At 35.8% G+C, this 25,338-nt stretch overlaps 2 protein-coding genes across 6 annotated transcripts in view; both read right to left on the bottom strand.

Annotated features, from left to right (window-relative positions):
* LOC135710656 (apolipoprotein D-like) overlaps positions 1-4,101 on the bottom strand; it is a 58,884-nt gene extending 54,783 nt beyond the window's left edge. Inside the window, exons 1-2 of one of the 3 annotated variants that reach the window (XM_065233297.1) lie at positions 3,745-4,101; positions 3,451-3,611 (exon numbers count right to left, since the gene is read on the bottom strand). In XM_065233297.1, coding sequence (XP_065089369.1) covers positions 3,451-3,585 — 135 coding nt within the window. In that variant the 5' untranslated portion in view covers positions 3,586-3,611; positions 3,745-4,101. Of the gene's footprint in view, positions 1-3,450 lie in introns of all 3 variants that reach the window. The other 2 variants (XM_065233295.1, XM_065233296.1) reach the window with 2 other exon arrangements.
* Positions 4,102-19,043: 14,942 nt separating this feature from the next.
* Positions 19,044-25,338, bottom strand: part of nemy (no extended memory) — an 82,881-nt gene continuing 76,586 nt past the window's right edge. For all 3 annotated transcript variants that reach the window (XM_065233290.1, XM_065233291.1, XM_065233294.1), the window contains one exon: positions 19,044-20,879. In XM_065233290.1, the coding sequence (XP_065089362.1) occupies positions 20,732-20,879 (148 nt within the window). In that variant the 3' untranslated portion in view covers positions 19,044-20,731. The remainder of the gene's footprint in view (positions 20,880-25,338) is intronic.

Genomic DNA, 25,338 nt, shown 5'->3' with positions numbered 1-25,338 from the left:
TGAACTACAACTGAAAATCTGAATCAAATCGAGATTCAGGAATTTTTTTTATAATCGATAGAGTTTAGAAGTTTATTTTTTTCTTGTATTTTATCCAAAATCCCCATACAAAATTCAAACTTAAAGCGCCAGCTCATCCTACAACCAACTGAGCTAAAACATTCAAAGAATGATTTTCTCACCTAAGGCACAAATCTAGAGGTTGGCCCGTGGAAAATTAGAACATTTATTTTTGTGGGACCAGTCTATTCAGGATCTGACTCCACTCGTATTTATGAAAAGCTTAGCAATTGAACTTACGGCTCCACTGTTTTGGTTTTTTAATAAGTTGCTTGCTCAAAACATGAAAAAATTCTTTCTTAGTGCCTATTTTTAAAAGTGGAAAAAAAAATCTTACATGCGTAATTACAGTACACTCAGGTCTTTTTTACACGGGGAATATGCACCCGAGCAAAGTCGGTTAACTAAATGGAAGCAAACCGATATTAATGTTTGCAGTTTGCAGGCTCGTATTCAGTTAAACATTATGAATGCAAAATCAGCAATTAAATTGATTTCATTGAAAGCAGGATTAGGTTTCTGTTTGATTCAACAGTGTAAAATGTTGCTCTCATTTTTGCTGTGTTAACCGTTAAGTCAACCAAAATGAAATCAAATGGAGTATTCAAAATAAGTTACATCATAACAGCAAATTCTGATTTCAATTTGATCTCTAACTTTGCTCGGGTACCGTGTAAAAACGTACCGAGATTTGATTTTTCACATGCTTAAATATTTTTAAAAAATCGGATTTTAATGTCATTCGTAATTATAGCATGGTATGGTCCATAAGGACGAATTTTAAAAATTTCTGTATTCACACCAAAAAATGTGATTTTTTTAAAAAGTATGCCATTAGGGTAGAGAACTACTTCAGCCTAATCACCCATTTTGGGCCTATCGAGCAGAAAACTTCAAATAAATCCATGATTTCAGAGTTAACAAGTCAATTATGCGTTTGGTACGATACTTTAGTTAATAAGCTACCGAACGAAGTCAATGCGGACGCGTGGTATGAAGGTTTGCACCCATTATTCCCAAAAACAAAAGAAGCGCTCCGACCGAAACAATTTGTATCTTCATCCGATAGGCCGAAGTAAATTCAATGGCGTTTCAATTGCGTTTCAATGCGTTAGGCCGAGTTTGGCGTCAAGAAGCAGTGTTGGACTTTTGACAATATCTCAACGATTGGTTTCTCGTTTTCAAATCTTACAGTACGTACGGAAAAGTAAATAAATTTGGAAGCCATCAGTAATAATAACATTCCGTTTGAAGCTAAACTGAAGTGGATTAAGAAATACTAAGTGCGGGTTATGGTTAATAGGCTGAAAATGGGATAGTTAACCCTACTAGCTTACTAGTTTCGATAGCTTGAAACGGATAATGTGATTGAAATTAAGTCGATAGGTTTAATCGTAGTCGAGAAATCGTTAAAAACGTACCGTGTAAATCGCGACTCAGCGGCACTAATCGTGTAAAAAAAAACCGTGTTAAAAAATCGCGTAAAAGAAACGTGTAAAAAAGACTTCAGTGCATTAGGATTGTCATTATCTCTTACATTCCAATGATTTTTGAAGCAATCGTTAATTAAAAATTATTCCATCTAATCAAAAACAGAATCACTAACATGCAACAAGGTGTATTCAAAAGCCGTTCAACTAGTACAAATCAGGCGCCTCTGTAAGCGTAATTACCTCTCACCCCAGCAGGGCTGGGTTAAATCCCAGTCGGCACCACCAGGATTTTCTTAGGCATAACATCTCTGATCACGTCTTCCTTCGGAAGTCAAGTAAAGCCGTTGATCCCTGGTTCATGAGTTGATGGGTCGATAGGTAGGGTCCAGGTGTGGGAGCTGCCGCCTCCCTGGCGTCGGTAGCATTGGTACTCAGCACGGAAAAAAAGATCGACGGAAAACAAATCAAGGAAAAAAAAAACTAGTACAAAGGGGCCTCATAGTTTAGTAAGTAAAGGCACGGTATTACCAAGCCGGAGGCGGTGGGTTGGAAATTTTCTAGACTTCCTGGGCATAGAGTATCATTGTGTTTGCCACACAATATACAAATTCATGGATTGGTATTGACATCGAAAGCCCAATTAATAACTGTGGAAGTACATTTCGAACATTATGTTGAAAGCACGCAATAAGCTAAGAGCAAGCGATAGCATGAAAAGCGAAGAAGAAAAACCTAAGACAAGACGACTTTTTGTTTTGGCATCTTTTTGTTCTTCACAGCAATTTTTTACACATTTAAAAACAAAAACCAATCTCCCCCTACATTCAAACTATCTCTAATTAATGGTTCACAACTTTTTCTGATAGAACTTCGACGAATTTACACTTACGAACACGATTTTCCAGAAGAGTGTTCAAAACAAACTTAGGTCAACTATGGGTGGGTAAGACAAAGTTTACCTACCTAATGATAGTGTTTGGGAAATTATATCACTAGAAATCTTAACATATTTAATAGTAGTGAGGAAATATTACAACATTAATAAATAAACTTGATGAACAACAATAGCGGAAATAATTACTTCTACAATAAATGAAACATCACTATAAGGATTTAGATCATCGGTTTGACTGTCCTATCCCGGTATGTTTATGCGTAGGACATGTACCAACTTCAGCTCCTCTGCTGTAATCTAAATAGTGCCCAGTGAGAAATTTAAGATACATAAAATGTATATATTATAACTTTAATAAGCATTCCTATGGTTATATGACGCTTTGCCTTTTGAAATCACTAAATAAATAAAGCATCTATTTGCTACTTAGACTGCCTTCTATAGTGCACATCAAAAATTGGTCCCGATACGATGAAGTAGCACCACAAAACCATTTTTTATTTCATATCGTGCGAGGGTGTTGGAATAACATATGTTGCACGAATTAGTGGAGCGCTCACAGTTACTCACCCAAAACTAACTGCAGTGTTACAATGGGCCCATAACTAGCACTGCATCACGTTTTGCGGTCGCATGTCACTTACCGCTTTTACTGTGCAAGTATTTACGTAACAAGGTAACATTCGTGCGAATGGTTTTATTTTATTCATTACAATACTTTAAGCGAGCATTTTCAAAACACCCTATATCCTATAAGCTACAAGAATATTTTGTGATCGATGTTTGATTACTCTTTATTTGTGGATGGATTATTGATAACAGTCGTTTTGCCTGTATAATATTAAATCTCTATTCTAGCTATCACATTTTGAATCTCCATAGCGTCATAGCGTCAGCGTCATCGATCTAGGTCAACCATATTTTGAAGGTTAAAAAAGCAAATTAATTAAGCAATGATTTCATGTTCTTGTTTCTAGTTTATAAAATAAACTGTAGGCCGTTTGGCACCCATAGATCTTTGAAAATCACGTAATTTTACGCTCTGGTTACAATGAAACTTACCCTGGTCATGTTGAACTTTGGCATTGATGGGTAGTTTGGACACTTTCCGAATCCCGATGACTCAATCATCTTCAGCTGTGCTACGATCAGTAGAACGGTACAAATTTGAAGTGCTGGTTGCAGTTTCATTTCCATTTTTTATTTAACACTCTATTTCGCAGCTACGCCGAAAGAGAAACGAAAACAAGAAAAAAATCACTTTGCTGCCGTTCAGTAAGCTCGTTTGAAGGTGTTCTTTCAATACTTTATTTACACCTTCTATACACGTGGTGAACGTTCAACAAATTCCATTACCCATAGCTTTCGAAAATAAAACAACACCACATCACAGATATCCGTCATCGACTTACTTAAAGAGGTCACTGCTTTTAATACGTTGATCGTTCTACCTTGTTTATCGAATATTTATTAATCAAGTGCCTACTATCACTGACTACGCGTGTGATATTGCTACTGATGGTTTAGGAGCCAACACATTGATTTACAGTTGAGGTATGATTTTACTGTCTCAAAGCCACCTTTGAAGCAGGTGTGAACCGTGTGCTAACAACATAACGACCCGTATGCGACTAGTTTCTGCAAGATCTGTATCGTGTATTTTGCCGATCGTTTTTCATGGTATTTTTATTTGTTTACTTTTCTTTCGATTGGTGTTTGTGATCACGTTTGAAGCTGCATCTAGGGATGGTCTCTATAACACAATATATTCTGAAGAAATTTGATCGTTATTTTAGTCGAATAGTCATAGTTATAGTCGGATAGAATGTCGATCTATCGAAAAGCGGAACAAATTTAATATTTTGTAGACCAACAATTGAAAAGGCACTATAAACTTGTAAACACAAAACTTTGATTATTCATTCCTCGCCAGCCGAATGCAAATTACCAGCATCATTGGATAAGGGAAACTTTTCCCAACCCGATGATGGTTTTGGTTTGCGTAGGCGAGTTTTGAGTCTCGAGAAAGGGGTTTCCAAACTTATATTCGCAAAAGCTTATGTGCTCTTTTCAGTTGTTGGTCGTGATATGCTCGTTTGTGTCCAATAATTGATAGCTTAATTGGTTCCCGATATTATATCCGCCGGACTATAAACATAACGGACAATTACAGCAATTCTATAGAAAAAAGTTATAGTGAGTCTCAGAATTTCGTAAAAATTGGTATAATACTTTTTTTTTCAAAAAATATTAGACTCGTAGTTTTTACTCCGTCAGTAGGGTAACCATTTTCGTGTTAGGGTGGTTCGAAAAATTATTTATTTTTGTATGAAACAATATGTTACAAAGGATTTTTCTTGATTTTCACTGCGAGGGTCTTTAACAACTTCTTATTTTAGTATTTTTAATTGAAAGACATTTAATTTTACATAAAATATAAAAAAATAGCGTCAATCAAAAAACATAGACTACATAATAACATTATAACTTATGATCTATGATTTCGCAGTGCTTGGTAATATTTTTTTTTTCAGTTTTAGAGGCGGCATATTTAGGTCTATCATTTCACAGTGTAGATTATAAACATACATCATCCGATTTATCGGTCCATATTTCACGTAGTTAGTGCGGTGACGATCTACCGCGAACAAATGTCGATTATACAATTGACGAGAAGGTACATAAAAATTAAGTCTTGATAATAAATAAGCTGAGTCAATGCGTTGCGAAGCAATATTGTTCACGGAAGAGACCATAGCATTATTTTTTTTTCTTTGATTTGTTTTTCGTCGATCTTGTTTTCCGTGCTGAGCACCAATGCTACCGACGTGCCAGGAAGGCAGCTCCCACACCTGGACCCTACCTATCGACCCATCAACTCATGAACCGGGGACCAACGGCTTTACTTCCCTTCCGAAGGAAGGCGTGATCAGAGATGTTATGCCTCAGAACATCCCGGCGGCGCCGACTGGGATTGAACCCAGGCCTGCTGGGGTGAGAGGTAATCACGCTTACCACGTACACCACCAGCGCCGCTTCCCCCATAGCATTATCCCGACGCTCTTTTAATGACGGAATGTTGATTGACAAGCAACGAGCTTCATAAGATGGGAGAGGAAATTTTGTCCATCCCAATTTACGTAGTGCACATAATAAAAATTGCCTTTCTTCATGCCTTTTCATATAAAGTGACCAAAAAACACTGCAATATGCAAATATTGGCCTCACATAGGCAACATAAACTGTTTTAATTGTGTAAGGATCTTTAAAGTGGAAACCAAAACGCTTTATAAAATTAAGCATATTGCCTGCTCTATGAATTATTGTGTTATAATGATCCACATAAGTTAATTTAGAATCAAGAATAACTCCTTAATCTCTTATTTTATCACAACTTTGAACAATTAGATTACCTGATGTAATACGAATATCTGGTTTTATTAGTTTTCTACTGTAAGTTATAAGATTACATTTTTTTAACATTAAGTTCCAACAAACTTTTACAACACCACGTATAAAAACATGAACTTCATATCATCATCATTTCTTATCTCTAAAAATAGTTTCATGTCATCAGCATAAATAAGCACTCTGAGATTTTTCAAAATAAGAGAGATATCGTTAACGTACAAAATCAAAAGAAGATGTCCCAAGTGCGAGCTCTGTGGAACTCCTTGCGTGACTTGAATTGGGTTAGATTTTTTCTCGCTGAATCTTACAATATGCTGACGGTCCGTTAAATATGACTTAATCCTGGTGAGGAGTTTCCCATTTTTTTCAATTCCCATTTTTTCTAATTTAAAAATCAACATTGGAATGTCAAGTCTATCGAACGCTTCACTGAAGTCAGTGTAAAGAGCTTCTATTTGGATTCCATTGTCAATTGCAGTTAATGAGTAATCAACAAATTCCAGGAGGTTTGTTGTGGTAGAACGACCTTTAAAAGAGCCGTGTTGTACATTTGTTATTCTATGTTTTATTTTGCTGAAGATATTTTTGTTTTATGTCTTATTACTAAAAAAATAGCAATACCTGCTTTAATCTTCTTAGTGCACTGGGGTCATTTTTGACCCGGATTCTCATACATTTGTTTCCTTATGCATTTGAAAGGTTAAACATGTATAATTTTAACGTGTTAAAAATACAAATATAATTGAAATGTTGCATCAACTGGGTTTTTCTCAGTGTAAAGTGATGAGTTTCGCAATGCTTATTGTAAGTTATTATCATTTGGTTCACAGGTCTAAATTTGGCATATTGCAGCGTGCTACATAAGATGCATGAAAAAACTCGTCCAGCCAGCTTACATTGGTTTTGTACTGCTTCTTTTCGTTCTTCATGCGCCATCGAAAATGTTAACCCAACTACGCTGCAATATTCACCATAAGTTCATTATCGCAAGCGAGATGTTTTCACTAGGGAAATTATCGATTGGAATTTCGCAAAGCGAACTTCCTTGTTTGAGATTGAGAGGAACTAATATTACTCCCACTTTGACTCACCTGCACCTGTGTTTTAGTAGTAAAATTTACGTTTATTTGCTGGTTTTTAAAGTTTCAACATTTGGTTTTACATTTTTATTGGTTAGCCTTTGGCTCTTCAACTTTGTTCTAGTTAATTGGTTATTCTTATTTTATGATTGCGTTTAGCGCTAATTTAAAGGATACCCTTTTAAGGGCTTGTTTCCGTTTGAATTTAAAAATTTAATAAACTACCTACGAGAGCGTATGTTTAAAGATATTTTTTGCTTTAGCTTCCTTGCACAACTTTTCGTTCCCGATTTGTGATGAAATAGATCGCGAACCATGACTCGAGAACTTTTTTATTGGTAACTCGTGAGCAGCCATTGAAGTTTGAATTGCTGTTATGAGTAACGTAACACAAGAGTTACAGAAAGTGAAAGCCTTATAAATGTGTATTGAATGCATCCTAAATGTATACTTCCACCAATTGTAACGAACGGGTAGCTCCTACATGTATGCAATCAGCAGAGTGGCAGAAATTAAGCGAGATAATTTCATTCTACTCCGCGACGAAACATGACATAAGAGACAAGAATCTCAAGTAGCTCGTTTCTCGATTTTTTTTGTGAAATAGGTTGAGAGAGCGAAATCGGAATTCTCTTTCGCAATCGTTTGCTGAACTGTTTCGCACATCTCGTTCGGGAACTTTTATTCTCATTTTGTTTTCGTTCTTAGTGAAATGATTCTCTGAAGAACTGCGAAAGAACCAACACTGACAATGTATAGTGTTTATATTGTGTACGACTCATGAAAAATATAGATACTATTGATTCCATAGATAAACGGAGGCACAAAAAGTTGTTTTATCTACCATGAATAATAAATGATCTTACTGGCATCCGTGAAAAAAGTTCATGCCATTATAGAGCTCTTAGTTGTGCAGTTTTGTTTTGTTTCGTGCGTAAAAGTTCAAAATGAAGTGCAAAGCAAATATTTGCAACAATGAATCGAGGAATAGTTTGCTTTATCTTTTCTTCTTGCGTTGTCCGTGAAATAAACCGGAATGTGGAGTGTGGAAAACGTTTTGTTCTCATAATATTACTATACTTCTCCCTCAAACAACACCATGCTGACGTCATGCTCGTTTGGCTACACTAACCGACAGTTCGTTTGGCTACATTATACTTTGCCTCCGGTTATCTATGGAATCTATAGTATCTATAATGAAAATTAAAGTTAAAATCAAAGACAAACAAACATCACTTTTCACATGCTGGTCATCGCTCACTCATTCAACGATTGGTTTTAATTTTTTTTAGTTGGTAGTGTCGCATACTCAGTTACTATGGCGGCGCGCATAGTCAGTAGCTGTGAAGAAGTGATGCACATAGTCAATAGCAGACGTTTGTACACTACGTCTACTGTCTGGTTTCTTATAACGATATTATCTCTGGTTTTTCGTTTTTTTTTTCACTGAAAGCTGTTGATTTTATTTTTATTTTCAGTTGTAATAATAATAAATTTTCAGTTTTTAAGAATGTATAAAATATTATTTAAAATGAAATAAACAAGACCTGGCTCGGTAGCTTAGTGTTTACCGTTTCTGCTAACTAAGCTTCCCTGTTCGATTTTCTTAAATTTCGAACTACAAATCACAAAAAAATACCAAACATTCAGCTTTTCGCAATAAAACTACTGATGTTCAGTAGCTTTTGTGACAAACTACTGAAAACGGTAATATCAAGTACCGTAAAACGGGGTAAAATTGATAGTTTTTTAAAGTCTATTCTAAATATTTTTTACAGCAATGAATGTTTTTCAAATTCTATATTTTTAAAACAAGTACTGGGGATCCAAGAATCAATTCGTTAGTAATATGTTGAACGAAAATTAAAGCATTTGCACTATTTATTTTTTTTAAATTTTGTGACCGAACTTCAGTATTTTGATTTGGGGTTACTTTGATAATGCTCGATGAATGTAGAAAAAAATGAGTGAAACTCAAACAATTTAGTTCTTTAAGTATGCAATTTTGAATGAGTGTACATATAATCAGAAAACTTCATGAGCAATAAGAATACAACCAATGTTGCAAATTTTCGCATCAATGAAAACTCAGTACCATTATTTGAGAGATACAACTCACAATGTTCACTTTCCAACCAGGCTCTCACTACGAATAGGACAGAGGCAATAACAAAAATATTCCGACTCAACTCAGTGGGAGAACAGACAAATGCTGAGAATGTGTTCATCTAACCAGCCTTTCTCTCTCTCAGTAATTGAGCTTAGTCGTTCTGATTCACCATGCTTCTAACTCGAGGTCTTAGTCAAAGTGTGCTGATAGAGACAAATTGAGTTAAGTGAAGCCTACACGATTGCTTTTATTGACAATAATCGTATTGTCAATACATGCTATATTGACGTCAATATATCGAGATTGACAATATTTCTGAATTCACATCATCAATATTATTGTCAATAATTCCCCTTCACGTCAATATATTGAAGCGTGTGGGGTTTGCTTTAGAGTGAGTCTACATGTTCGTTGAAGCAGATGTACCTGGGTACGTTGATAAAGGGGCAAGGGAAATAAAACAACTTTATAGTAAGCGTGCATAGGGGCGACTGTTGAACCTGAAAATAGATTCAGTGTCATGTCGGGGTCGCCACATTTTTGCAATAAACGCACAATGCATGGATGAGAATGAGAATGTTGAAATTATTCATTCGGGTAAGTACAGAAACAATTATTTTTAAAACTGAAAAAGAAATATAAAAAATCTTTTATGATTTGCATTACAAATTATGTAACGTATGTGGGGAAAGGGTGATTTTTCGTTACTTATTATTACATAGGGGGCGGGTAATATAGGGCCAGATGGAACAAGAGTGCCACCGAAATGAAAACTGTATATTTAACATATTCTACATAGTTGTTTGCCATACAAAAATACATATTCAAACGGCGCCGGTAGTGTAGTGGTAAGCGTGATTACCTCTCACCACAGCAGGCCTGGGTTCAATACCAGTAGGCGCCGCCGGGATGTTCTGAGGCATAACATCTCTGATCACGCCTTCCTCCGGATGGGAAGTAAAGCCGTTGGTCCTCGGTTCATGAGTTGATGGGTCGATAGGTAGGGTCCAGGTGTGGGAGCTGCCTTCCTGGCACGTCTGTAGCATTGGTGCTCAGCACGGAAAACAAGATCGACGGAAAAAACAAACCAAAGGAAAAAAAAATACATATTTTTGATGAACATTGTAACATGCTATCTTTTAAAATAAAAATATGTACACTGGAGTCGCTTTTTACGCGGGTGATACGTCCCGCGTAAAAAAAAACCGCGTAAATTCCGAAATCCGCGTAATAAAACCGTGTAAAAAAAATCGCGTTAAAAGCGACTCTAGTGTTTAACGATAAACCGTGTTAATTCTGAAATCGGCGTAAAAAAACCAAAATCCGCGCAAAAAAACGCGTAAATTCCGAAATCCGGATAAAAAAAACCGTGTAAATTCCGAAATCCGCAAAAAAAAAACCGCATGAAAAAACCATGTAAAAAAACCGCGTAAAAAGCGACTCCAGTGTATTAAAAAATTAGACATTTGCAGGAGTTTTTTAGTTATTAAAAACACCTAAAATATAACGTGCTGCCACATGTTTTTAAAACTTCAGCAGTAAAATAAGTATAGATTCAGAATCCTTCCTAGAATTTTGCGCCAATTTGCGCCGGAAATAGTTATTTGAGGAGCAAATACCCCTAAAAATATCGATTATTCAAGAATAACTTTTTTGTTTCAAGAGATAATTATTTACAATGTTCAGCAAAAGCATGTGTTTAAACATGCAAAATATAAATGTACAAGAAACTAAAAGTGTAGGATGCCTAGAAAATCAGTTATATTAAAAAGTATGATTTAAAGGCGCATTTCACGAAAAATGATACATATCTCGTAATTTATAAGAGCTAGAAATTTTGAGTGTTTAACAAAGTTGCTTAAAATAACATTTGCTACAACTTTATGCAAGACGTTAAGTCTCTATCTAAATCAGATAAAAAAATATTTTTTTGATCTCACTTTAAGGTAGATTAATCACCAATTCGTCTACATCAAAAGAAGTGGATTAACATATGCAAAAACATCTTTCAACAAACTATACCTCTTAAATCAATGTTTGAGAAGTTATTAAAAAAGCGCACGTAAACGGCAAAAAGCAACACTGTGCAGTGGCATCAATTTCTATTGTACTTGTTTGAGTGATGAAATTTGATGATTTTTTACATCTTTTCAATAAATCTGAAATTTATGCAGAAAAACATGTATGTTTTGAAAAACTCGTGAAAGCAGTTATTGGAGTCTCACAATGAAATGCTATCAGAATTGTCTTGATATCTACCACTAAAAATATACTATAAGCTAACCAAAAATACATCTCATTGTGATCTATTTGCCCCCAGACTACTGTAGTTATCTATAGGACAAGAGATATGGCAAATGTCCACAGTTCACACAATTTTCAATAAAAATATGCACTAAAAACGTTAACTGTGTAGAACCCCCAAAACAGTCCATGTAGTTAATGAAGAGCCCCTATTTAATTATTATTGTTTATAAATCCAAAAACAATCTCTAGCCCTGATTTGCATCGTGACATATACGGATTTCCGGTAACTATAAACTCAGCATGTGGGCAATATTTCATAAATTAAAAACAGAGCACTTCGTGAGCTAAAGCACTAATTTTAGTACATTCAATTTTATGCGACACTATTTTTTGAATTAAAACAGAAAGTGACCATCTTTCCCTCACTGAACTCAAGTTGCCTCGTTAGCGCAAAACCTCGCAAAACCATCCATTTGTTGCAAACTATTTCGCCTCCCCGCAGCAAAATTTAGGTGTTTCACCAATGAAACAGAACGCGGACTGCGGCAGGCATAGAGAAAAAGAAACTTCCTTTCTCTCTCTTTGTCGTGTCTCCGTATCCGTACATAATAACCAGTAAAATCTTGCTCAACCATTGACTCAGTCAATCAGTGATTCAAGCCACCTGAAACTCGAGCGGCACTCACTCAGTGCCCGAGTTTCCTCGGTATCGGCTTGGATTTGTGCATTTCATAGAATGAACGGATAAAGGCGTAAACCTTAAGGGCACTCTTTTGCTCTTCTTTTGAAGCTGTAGGTGACTGATGAACAGAGACAGTTTTGGTTTGTAGTTCTCTCCCGTGGAGATTATTGTCGGTTTCAAATCGCGGCTTCTCTCATCAATCAGCAACATTGAATACAACATTAAATTTGTGATGGCTACATCGGAAATACATTTCATAAGTGATGGTTTGAGTGCTTTTTCAAACAGGCGAAAAACACCAAAATTTGGTTTTAATATGTTTGTCAAATATGTAACACATACTATATAAAAATAATACATAATATCAACGGAAATATCCTAAGCTACAATATGCAACCAATGTTTCTAATTTGGAAAAAGCGCAGCGAGTAAATTTAATCTTTATATTTTACTTTCAAAGTTACCCGCATTATCAAAGATACCCCGTTTTACAGTACTGAATTTTCCATAAAATAGAGTACCGAGTTTTCAGTACACATCACAGTTCGAAAAAGTAGTGTAAATCTATGTTACTATGATGCACAGAAATGGAGCGTCATATATCATATAAGTTCACATTATGGATCGCGTAAATTTATGAGACATGTCATGAGATATTCCATAAACTATATGCAATCGTCCATGTATGTAAGCAACATTTCTTGCAAGTTGCTGGCTTACGTGGAAAGGAACGCGCACTTGACCTCGGGAATCTGTGTGTAATAACTGATAACCTTCACAGTTCGAAAAAGTAGTGTAAATTTCTGTTCAATATGATGCACATAAATGGAGCGTCACATATCATATACGTTTACATTAAATATATATCATGTAAAGTTGTGACACATTGCATATAATGTAGCAAATATTATATACAATAACATTGTTAATCTTCAGAACTTTGTTTTGAATCCTTTGAAGTACTTTTTTTCCTTTTAGTGCAACAACAACAACTAGACCATATTGGCACAGCGTAAAGCATGGGCGGTCTAAAAACTCGTTTAAATATTAGAAGTTTATTCTTCAGGTAAAGTTTTGATTTTCTGTTTATAAGAGGATACTAACATTATATGTATTTGTTACATTTGGCTTGAATGCCTCAATGTGTTTTTTAAAAGTTAATTTTTGGTCAAGTACTAATTCAAGATATTTTACTTGACTTGACCAACAAATTGGAACTCGGTTTATAGTGAATATGTGACTACTACTAGGTTTAAAAAAAAAGCTCTAGCCTTATGTGTAAATATTATAAGTTGAGTTTTGGAAGCGTTGGGAGAAATCTTCCATTTTTGTAAATAAGAAGAAAAAATATCTAAAGTTTTCTGCAGTCTGCTGCAAACAACACGAAGCGGAAATGCCTGTGTTAACAGCGGACAAAGATTTGTGGCAACCCTGAGGCAAATCATGGAGGTCCGAAGTGAAAATGTTATACATAGGCCTACCCTGAGGAACTCCTGCTCTAACAGGTAGTCGTTCAGATTTGGAATTTTGATAATTTTACCTGCAGAGTTCTGTCAGTTAAACAATTCTGAACTAATTTCATAATAAAGAGTGCAAAATTAAACTTTTTCAATTTAGCAATCAAACCAATCATGCCAAACACGAAAGCTTTTTCTATTTCTAGAAGAGCAACTCCAGTTGAGCAGCCTTCAGATTTGTTTGACCGAATTAAATTGATAACTCTAAAGAGTTAATGAGTAGTTGAATGCCCAATGAGTTAATGAGAGTTAATGAGTTAATGAGTAGTTGAATGCCCAAATTTTGAAGCTTAGTTTATGCCTTGCTTCCAACATTAGAATCATATCTTAAGCAATTGACTGTTTCAAGGCCCCTCCTTGCATCAATCATATCTTTCGATGGATAATTCATCAAACGAAGTAGAAGATATGATCACTGTTCTATAGTGGAACTGCCGTAGTCTACACAAAAAAAAATTAACTATTGCGTAAAATCTCCCCTCGTTTAATTTTGAGCTATAGTTGGCATAAACAATGAAATTTACGCCAAACCTAGCGTTAACTTTATGTGGGCTATAGTATCTTTATTTTATAAATTTATTTGATAAGGCTCAACCGAATTAACTTTACAGAACCGTGGATTCTTGTTCACTATACAATACATCTTAAAACTATATAGTCAAATGGTACAACACAATAAACATTTTATCTTCCGCTATCCAATAAGCCTCCTCCACCAGAACGGGAGCCGCTTCCAGTGGTTTTATTGTATGGCAGATTCGCCAAAGAGGGTCAGAGCGCTTGCATTGCAGCAATGGACGTAAAACGTTGTCATCACTCGCACACTCATCACGAAACGGTTGCTTTCCAAACTCGACGACGCATCAACTGAAAGAGCTGCTGATGAAGAACAATGAGGAGGACCACACAATGGTTGCTGCCGAGTAAACAGACGATCGCGTGACACACATTGAGAGTGGTCTGCTTCTGTCGCCAGCCGAGTGAACCCTGATGTGCGCTATATATCGCTGAGCTTTTGGCAGAACTACTATACTGCGGTTACCACAGTTTTAACATTAAATGCTGTGATGGGTTCAAAACTTGACCATCAATGAAAATGCTGAGGTTTTGACAGAACTGTGCTGTGACTACCATAGTATTTTACATTTGACCGTTCATATACAGTAGCATCAAAAGCATGCTGTGGTGGGTTCAAAACTTGACCATCTAAATTGATCAATTCAAGACCAACAATTGAAATGGCCTTAACGCAATTTTCTCGCGAACCGAAACCTTCATTCGCAAACCTAAACCACAATCGGGTAGAGGAGAATTTCTCCTACCTGTTCATTATGTTGGTTTACCTTTGCGAACTTCGGTTCGTGAGAAAATGGCCTTACAAGGTTTGTTTACAAAATGGAGTTAAGGTCATTTCAATTGTTGGTCTTGAATGGACAAATCCAAGTTTATGCCGGCCACCGCGGCGCTGTAATCGTAGCGATACATTCTTAAGGTGAATCACTGTGACATCCTTATACTCGGAACCACTTTGAAACTTTAAGTGCACAAATATCAGCTTCTACGACACGTGCAACATTCAAATTGTTACTCCATATGTGCTGCACTGCAGCATACATCAAGTAGCAATTTCCGGTGAAATGGGGCACCGATTTCCGAGATATGTGTAATTGAAAATTCGAAGTGCAAGTGCATGTATAGCCTATGTGGCGGCCATTTGTGGACTCTACAAGGAATCACCTTAAAGCAGAATTTTAACTTTGATGGGATGGGACAAACTTACTTGATGTTGTTTTCACATTTTTCATGATCAAAGTTTGTAGTTTTATCACATAATATGAAAGTAGATGCCAATTGATAGTGGATAGCATGGTTATCTCAAAATCGATGAAAACCCATATGGGTGATCCCCCTTCCCCCACGTAGACAATCATGCGCACCTTTTTGTGGAAATTTTGTATGGATCGTAGATACTTGCCCCTAATGTGGAATAAATAAACAACAAACTAACATGCACACAGGAGGGAATCTTTCTTTACTGATCATTTTAACAACGAGCATATTTCACTACAATATCGTTTATTAATCTATTTTTGACATTTAATACTTTGTCGTACATATATGTTCGGTCAAAGGAAAAGAAATCCTTAGTTACGATTTTGTAATGACCGCTATTTTTCATCAATAAACGTTAGTTTCGCTTATGTTTCATCGATGATTTAATTTTCGAACTGTTCAGAAATGGAGATGATATAATTTATAGTTGAAACTTAATGATTAGGTGGAAATTTAATTTTTTATTAGATGAGTTTTATGAAGAACGTTAGAAAATATTCCTTTATGTCAATTCATCGGTAGTTGTTGTATTAATTAATATATTTTTAAGCGAAAATCTAATTTTGGTGATAATAAAGAAATGTTCAGCAAAATAAGCGAACTGCTATCTTATGTATGATGAAATCTTGTTTTGATTTAATGTTTGTTGAAATTTTCGTTCATTTACTTGAATGTAAAATTCGAATTTAAAGCCTTTTTCATGCTCTTCTATTGAATTATATTTACGCTACACCCGACATGTTTTCATTATATTTGGTATCAAATGAAATAAAAAAAATCAGAAATTGTGTACATAGTATGTATGCGCTCAATCTAGAATGTTCATCAAACTGAATCCATCAACCCGAAAACTGAAAATCAATGCAAATGCTTATTGCTGTCATACGGGTTAATACATTTTACTACGATTTATTTAAGATTGACTCATTTTATTGTTTATTTCTTAATATCATCTATCAAATATTTAGCTAGTTTTAAATCAGCACATCGAACTGTCCGTGTAAAACTTGGTGGGATTGCGCGAGCCGATTATTTGAGGCTTTCGCCACGAAATTTCCGGTCTTTTCAAATACGAATCGTTTTCAATGTTTTCACATGAACACATATTTTTTGGTTTCTAAGATTACATGTGTCAGATGGCTGTCGGTCTTCGTTTATTCATTTTATTTTTGTCACGAGTGATTCTTTTGTTCTTCTGTTGTTAAGAACGCAGTTGTGGATAATGTCAGTGGTCAATAGCTTATCAGATAGATGATCGAACAAAATTATGTCTTTGTTATTATCAGAGCTCACAGTTAGACACGATAGACGCACAAATTGAAACGCCATTTAAACATTTCTACAAAATCGATTAAAATATCGCAGCCCTCAATAAAAATCTCTGAATGATGTGTGAGTGCGGTAAAATGAGTCGCTACTACCTCTGTGATACCTGACTCATAACGAATATTCGGTTATTGCGGGATCGTATATCTTGTCAAATTTAAGATAGCATAATGACCGTAAAATTAGATGTGGTATGCTATATCACGACATGGAAAAAGTAGTCATTTAGAAAACGGCCTCAAGGTCTAATCAGTTACAATGAACTTGCATGTTTTGTTAAATCAGTAAAAAATATGGCAATTCATTATACAGAACTGCAACTTGACCTCGAGACGATTGAATTTTTGGATGTGACAGATATGCGATTACTCTGCTTGATGAGACAAACTGACTTGATGTTGTTTTAACATTTTTCATGATCAAAGCCCGTATTTTTATCACGTGGTATGAAAGTAGATGCCAATTAGTGGATAGCGTTGTTATATTTAAATTTGAAGAAAATCCAATAGGGCTGTATGTGATTATATGCAGAATGTACATTCGTTATAAGTCAGGTAGAGCAGTAATATAAGCTACTGTGTTACCTGAGTCATATATGTTCTATCCGCGGGATTGTATACCTCGTCTAATTTAACATAGCATAAATAACGTAAAATTAGACGAGTAGGGGAAACAGTCCTATTATTGCGGTACGTTAGAAGCGTTAGAAGCCTATTGTTGTGTATGGAGACCTCCATATACAACAATAGGCTTCTAACGCTTCTAACGAACCGGAATAATAGGACTGTTGCCCCTACTTGTTTTTTTTTTTCGGATTAAACGTATATGATACCTAAGTAGCACAGTAGCATACTACACTCACAAGCTCCAACAGGTATGTGGTGTGCCTTTTCGTTAGATGGTCGTCGGTTCACTTATTTTTGGCTACATATGGAAAATGTGCACTTTTATCACACTTTTTTTTAAGGTGTCCAGTTTGGTGGAAAAATTAGCAATACCTAAGCTAAAATAATAGGTCGGTTCCCGTACTTAATTTTCTGAAAGATTCTGTGCAGCAACATGCAAAAGACGTTTCTGTTCTTTCCTTTGTCTTGATGCTGTTTGCTTTTTTATAGCAACTTACAGCATGCACGATTTTGCACCGTTGTTTCATGATAGAAGAAAACATTAAAAACTAAAAAAAAAAGCCATACCGGTGCCGGTGGTGTAGTGGTAAGCGTGACTGCCTCTCACTACAATGGGCCTGGGTTCAATCCCATTAGGCGCAGTAAGGGAAGTAAAACTGTTGGTCCCCGGTCCATGTGTTGATGGGTCGGTAGCATTTGTACTCAGTACGGAAAACATTATCGACGGGAATTTTACTATCTTATCTTAGGGTTATATTCTCAAAAAATTTATCATTTATCTTATGAAAATTTCCATGTAAATTTAATACAGCTTTGATGTGATCACATAACTGTAGAACCCACTGTAAATAAATATTGAATGAGAATGGAGAAAATTGAACAGGAATAGGGTAGGAGTTCCAGTAAGAGTGGTGTACCAATAGTTGCCATATGGGGGTACCGACATAATGAGAGATAACCAAATAAGCTTATTTTTTGTAGGTAGATAAAGTAGATTTGAATAGTAAAACTTTGAATTTAGCCAAAAATTACGGAAAACCATTTATTTTCTTTAAGATTTTGACTCCTTTGCACCTATAGTTGCGGTAGTGTTTCTCCAATAGTGGTATCCATTAGAAACGTTGCACTATTATAGGAACGAAAATTAGCAACTACCACAACTACTGAAACAGTGTTGCTATTGATGGAGAACGGATTTTCCAGAAATATTTACAATTTAATCACAATGTAATATTTTTCCAGTAAAGAAGAGAGTGAAAGCTATAGAATGACATATAACAAATTATTTTTACTACGCTTATTTATTTTTAAATAAATAAAATGTCTTAGTTCCACAATTACTGGTTTACACACCTATTGGGAAATGAATTGTAGAATAAACACAAAACAGCCAATCGAGTTACGAGAAATACGTTTCTGACACTGATAGGCAAATGGACTGTTGTTCAGATTGGATGGGGTTTTTGGTATAATTGTGAGCCCTGCTATTTTCTCTCACAATACATAACATTGCAAGTCAGAGTGGACGTATTGACAGCAATTTTGAAAATACGAACCGAAACTTAACAAGTATGAATATACATTAATTTTTCGAAATATACAAACGAAACTCGACAGCTCTATTGTGTCGAAAATTCCAGCAGTTCAGTGCGCTGGATGATTTGATAACTGAGATTCCCTAGATACATTTTGCTTGTAGTAGATGTTCTTATCCTCGTTCAATCTTACAAATATACGATACGATAGTTGCGTTTCAACACATATGGTTTTAAAATGTTATGTATTACATATGTTTATTTTATGCTTGTTGGATTATAGATGTAATTTTATTTTCCTCATGAATTCATTCAGTTTGTAAATATTTATTCAATCCAAATAAGCAACGTACAGTTAAAATAACTTGAACTATCAATTAAAATATCATTTGGCACGTAATAATGGATGCTCTTTCATTATATTAAGTTTTAGTGTTCGTCAACTACGTGGTAGACTACATGAGCTATGATTTGCCTTTGTTCGCATAGTGAGAAAGAATGTTTGTTTTGTTTTCGAATATTGAGCGCCACACTACGTCTGCTTCGTAAATAGAAATATCAATACGTTTTATAAAATATTTTGATCGCCTGCTTCTGCTTGCCTAAAAGGTATTAAAATTTTATCCCTTACGAGTTCAGTTTTTAATGATTGTTGAAAAATGGATTTAAACACTTAAAAAATACTTATAAATCAAATCATTATTTTATATGGTCGTTTTGTTGTTTCTATATTAAATTCTTCTATAAACAACACATAAAAATGTAATAACTTAATAACAATTTAATTTTAAAGATTTGAGGTTTTTGAAATAAATTTTATTTTGCGCAATAGACTTGTTATATCCTAATTGATATATTTTCCCAAAATTATTTTTGTTTCCTGAAGCAAATAACTTAGCTATTGGCAAACTAACGATAGCATAAAGCGAAGCTTGTGTCAAATATGAGAACTAGAAAAATGATGATGGTTTCATAATTTTGCACAGCGAGGTATGTGAGAATAGTATGAAAATGCTTTTATTTTACGAAGAACGTATTTTTTTATAAATTTAGTCATGTATACGGGGTTAGAAAGATGAAATCTTTAGATCTAAATGAAAACTAAGAAAAACAATAAAAATTTAAAATTGTGCGTCTATCGGGAAGCTTTTAAAGTTTCTTCCTCCTTAGCAGCAATAAAAATATTGACAAATATTGTTGTCAGACAATAAATGTTTTTTTTAAGATTTCTCTCCTTTACCTCACCGTTTAAAATTTTGAAACCATCATCATTTTTCTATATCTCCTATTTGCCACGAGCGCTCGTTAGATCGCTAATTGGTTTATTTTATAAGATTTTGAGTGATTAAGAATGAACTCCAACCACAAACGAAGTGACAGACAGCGGCTCGAAAACTTTGGTGACGAGCCTGCTATTGCATTTTTTCAGTGTACGACATGGCAACACTACTACTGGATCGTACTAGCATTTTCACTAAATGTACTAGAATATTTTGGTTCTCTCTCTTTCACTCTACTCAAAACTGAAATGCATAAAAAAAATGACAAAATGCATACTGTCGTAGATCATTGCACACAACATCAACTTTGTTCAAATCAAAACAAAAATACTAGACCATCTGGTGGCTGATGGCACAAGCTTCTAAGAAAATCCTATTACAGCGAACCTTATTATTTTAATTGTTTTCTTCGCCAGTTAGTCGTCTGTCACTTCGTTTCTGCTCCAACCCTACAGATTTGACCGATTATCTGTCAAACCGCATACATGACAGTTTTGTTTTCTAAAAATCTTAAAATGTTAACCAGACACTTCAGGAAATAAAGATCTTTATGGTAGATATAACAATTTGAACATAACAGGCCTATTAACATCAGATTACTCTGATAATTTTAACAGTTATCTTATACAACCGATTGCACTTAAGCATAACATAATTCCAAACGTAAAAATAACTGAAAATTGATTCAATAAATAACTTAGATACGTTCAGTGACATAAACTTTGCAGTTGGCTGGCGAATTCGAACGTCTTACGGCAAATGGAATGATGATACCAAGACCAGTCAAGACTACTCCAATCGAATTGATGATAATTCCTTCCTCGATCGTTTGTTGGTAGCTATCTCTGTAAAAGAAAAGGTTGTGTGAGATGAAAATACAATATAGAATAGGGGACGACGTAGGAAGACGGTCGCCCTTTGGACTGTTGAAACATTCTACTATTCAGAAAATTTAATTATGTTATAGTATAGTTGATGATGCCTACAGAGTTTTAACAACAATCAATAGGAAACTAAAATAGTAATCTGCTTGAAAGTCGATTTGGATAAACGTTTTACCATAGAGGTAACTCTAAAACCAGAAGGTCCCGAAGAAACGTGCTCAAATTTTTGGCTCAGCTCTGGTACTATCTTCGGTCCCAAGCTAATCGATGCACCCCTCGAAACAGAGGAAAATTCACGTACCCCTCATTTTATGTGTCAAATTTTCATAGCGAATCAAATAAACATAGTTTAGTACTAGAATTGCGACTATAATTGGACACGCTTATAGATGTACTTGGGACCAATAGGCTAGTCAAGTAGTGAGCCAATTTAAAATCGTTAGTTTCTACCGGTTGGTTTTACTGCCACCATGGCGCCTAAGTGCAAAAGAAAGGGGTAATCTCTTGATCCCCCTTCTGATTAAATTAATTTGAGCAATCAATTTGATTTGCTCACGGATGATGAGAATGATCCATCATCCATGGAAAAATTCTTATAAACTTTCCCGGCTTAATGCCAAAAAGGTGAATGGTGAATGAAAATGAAATCCCGTGCTGGCGATTCGCGCAACGGGATTTCGAATGAGTTTAATTTAGTTTACTTCAAGTCTAGTGAACTAAACAACCCTAATTCCTTAGAAAAAGCTAGCCTTATGCTCCATGTCCGAGTGAAGTGGGAACACTTCAGGAAGACTGGAGGAAGTTTCCAAAACCTCACCCAGTGCCGTAAGTCCCAGCGATGAGGTCACGGAACAAAAAATTGCTACATGCCAGCTAATTGCATGAATTGTGGTGATTCATCTCACGCAAAGGACGACTGTCCTGTGAAGGAAGATCCTAAGAAATGTAAATGTTCAAATTGTGGTGAAATCACAAATCAAATTTTTGGGAAGACACGGAAAGCGATCCTACAATCTAGTTCTAAGCGAAACGCTCCACGTTTCCGAACAGGTACAAATTCCTCTGCTGTTAACAACGGTAAGCGAGGAACAAATTCTACATTCGTATCACCCCTGCTTCAAATTCTTCATCTATAACTACTCCACTCGTTGCTAACAATGTTCAGCGAGTAAATGGAGCTACCTATGCTGCTATTTCAGCTGGTAGAAATCAAAATACTAGCCAACGTAGTTCTAACGGAAATTTTTGAAATTTTGACTTAGGAAGCATTACAAAATGGATGGAAAAAAATCCTAAATCCTTAAATGGATTTTTTTTTTACAGAAATCATTAATTGATTACTACTGATATGCTAAAAACTAACTCCATGTTTAATGCTATTCAAACTGGAGTAAAATTTGCGAACAATATCGTCATGACTTTGAAATTCAGTAATGGATTTCAAATCATTAAATATTTTGAATTGTAATGATCGATCTCTTAAAGATAATGAAGGCGAGCTATTTAACTTTTTGAGTGTTCATAACGTGCATATTGCCGTTATAACTGAAACGTTCCTTAAACCTGGCCATGAGGTTAACAGAGACGCACATTATTTAATTTATCGGAATGATCATCTTGATGGACCTCGTGGTGGCGTTGCCATCATTGTTAGACACGAATCAAACATTATTTTTTTCTTCATTTGCTTATTAGTTGACTTATACATTTGATGAATAATCTTCCTATAAGCTCGTGGACGGCACTCTTGTGACGAACTTCGAACTTTGGAGAGAGCGGCGAGCAACAAAGGACCACCAGCAGAAGGGATAGTAGCAACAAAAGGAGCAGCAGCAGTAGCGGGTATACAGAATGGAGCACCAGATTAGTGGAACCGTGGTTAGACCACCAGCTGAGCAACAGATTCGAGGAACAGTGACCGATGCTGGAATTATGATTTTGCATTACATTTATAGAATGGCGGATACAAAACTCTGCGACCTGGCAACTTTAGATTTTGAAATAAAAATCTGGCACCCCGTGAAAATGGTCAAGCCTTTGCAGGACGTTTTTGTTTTACGACGTTCTCGTTTAGATCTATAGATTTCAAATTTTATAACCCCTATACTCAACCAAATACGTTATTCGTAAAATAGAAGTATTTTTAAATTATTCTCCCATACCTCGCCGTTCAACATAATTAAACTATCATAATTTGTCAAGTCATCCTATTTGCCACAAGCGATACTTTATGTTCGTTCGATCGCTAATTACACACTTCAGTGTTCGGAAAACTCAAAAACTCAAATTTTATGCGTGAATTTATTCGCCTATGAGTTTTGCCTTGCAAAATTCAGCAGCGTAAAAATCACCGATGAGTTTTCAGAGTCAAAAATTCATAGCTTTATATTTTGAAGTTTATAATGGTTATTACTGTTGTTATCACATTAGTATCCACTGAAACTATCACAATATGCATAAGCATGCTATCAATTGACGTTTGAGCGGTTTTTTATGATTTTTTGGCGTTTTGAGTGTGAGTGCGTGAAAATGCATGATAATCTCAAGCGTGATATTTGTTTGCCAGATTCGTACGCGAGTTTATTCTCTCATAGAGGCTCAATGAATGCGATTTGAGAATGATTTTCCGAACACTGCGCACTCTTTTAAAACTACCCAAAAATGGAAAGCATTCTTTTAGTTTAGTTTAGAGTATGGCTGCCGCCATATAACGTGCAGGTGAAGAAAGCCGCGAGTATAGTGGTTATATTTATACTCTGGCTGATAGAATTTCGGGCACCAATTGAGTCATCAAATAGTTGAACAAATCGAGCATATCACGACCAACATTACAAAAAAGCAACAGCTTTTGTGAACAAAATTTCGGAAACCCTATTCTCATGACTCAAGGCTCGCCTACGATAACTAACATCATCAGCTGGTTGGGGAAAGTTTCCCCTATCGGATGATGCTATTAATTTGCGTTCGGTTGGCGAGGACAGCATTATAAAAGTTTTGTTTATAAAAGTTGATAGTAGCTTTTTTTTAACTAGTTCGTTTATTTACTAGGCTCAGCCGTGTGTGACACTTTGCGGAGCCAAAAATCAGTTATTTTTGAATTCTGAATTCTCAACTTTATAGTACTTGAGCTAAGCTTCATGAAAAAAAGTTGATTTTGTGTCCTCACTTGCCCCATTCTCTCCTAAAAGCTTATGAAATAATGGAAAAATAAAGATAAAAGTTGTTATAACTTGACAAGACATAATTGGAATAATTCATGATCTTCATATTTGGGGCCTCCCTTAGCTCAGTCGGTAAAGGCGCAGCTACAAAGCAAGACCATGCTGGAGGTGGCTGGGTTCAATTCCCGGTCCGGTCTAGGAATTTTTCGGGTTGGAAAATTTCTCGATTTCCCTGGGCATAGAAGTATGATTGGACTTGCCACACAATTATACCAATGCAAAAATGGTACCGGCATCGAAAGCTCTCAATTAATAACTTTGGAAGTGCATCTAGAACACTTAGTTGAGAGCACGCAATAAGCTAATATGCGATATGCAATAAGCTTGAAATGCGAAGAAGAAGAAGAAGAAGAAGAAGAAGAAGCGTAAGATAATCGTGGTCCCTCAATTACCAGATTCAAGTCGTTGAAGTAAATCAGGAAATTCAGCGGTCCCAGGTTACTAGCTTACTAGGTGCGGACGTGGCAGCGAACATATGGGACTGGTGATCACCAATGACAACAGTATGATAGGGATCGGTGAGGTTCGACTGAAACCATTGCAAAAGGCAGCCGTGGATATCAAGCCTGTCCAGTTTTGCGATTGATATGCGGTGATTCAATTTATCGAAGGCAGCAGATAAGTCAGTGTAAATGACATCCGTCTGAGCACGATCTGACATACTGTTAGAGATGTAGGAAGTAAGGTTCAGTAAGTTAGTGGTAGTGGAGTGACCAGCCATGCTGGTCGATACTAATACATTGGAGTCGCTTTTTACGCGGGTGATACGTCCCGCGTAAATTCCGGAATCCGCGTAGAAAAAAACCGCGTAAATTCCAAAATCCGCGTAAAAAAAAACCGCGTAAAAAAAGACCGTGTAAAAAAAAACCGCGTAAAAAGCGACTCTAGTGTATAACGATATACCGCGTTAATTCTGAAATCCGCGTAAAAAAAACCAAAATCCGCGTAAAAAAAACAAAAATCCGCGTAAAAAAAACCGCGTAAAAAAAACCGTGTAAATTCCGAAATCCGCGTAAAAAAAACCGCGTAAAAAAACCGTGTAAAAAAACCGCGTAAAAAGCGACTCCAGTGTATACGGCTTACAGTGAGCGAGTAACGATTCCATAGCAACGAGTTCGAACAATTTAGAAACAGTGCAAAGCGAAGTGATGCCACGGTAGTTTCCAACGTCCTATTTGTTGCCCTTCTTGTGTACTGAA

Source organism: Ochlerotatus camptorhynchus, unplaced genomic scaffold (assembly GCF_037179485.1).
Source record: "Ochlerotatus camptorhynchus isolate MF236.1 unplaced genomic scaffold, CSIRO-AGI_Acam_v1.1 ptg000396l, whole genome shotgun sequence".
NCBI lineage: Eukaryota > Metazoa > Arthropoda > Insecta > Diptera > Culicidae > Ochlerotatus > Ochlerotatus camptorhynchus.
This window is presented reverse-complemented; position numbering and strand designations above follow the sequence as displayed.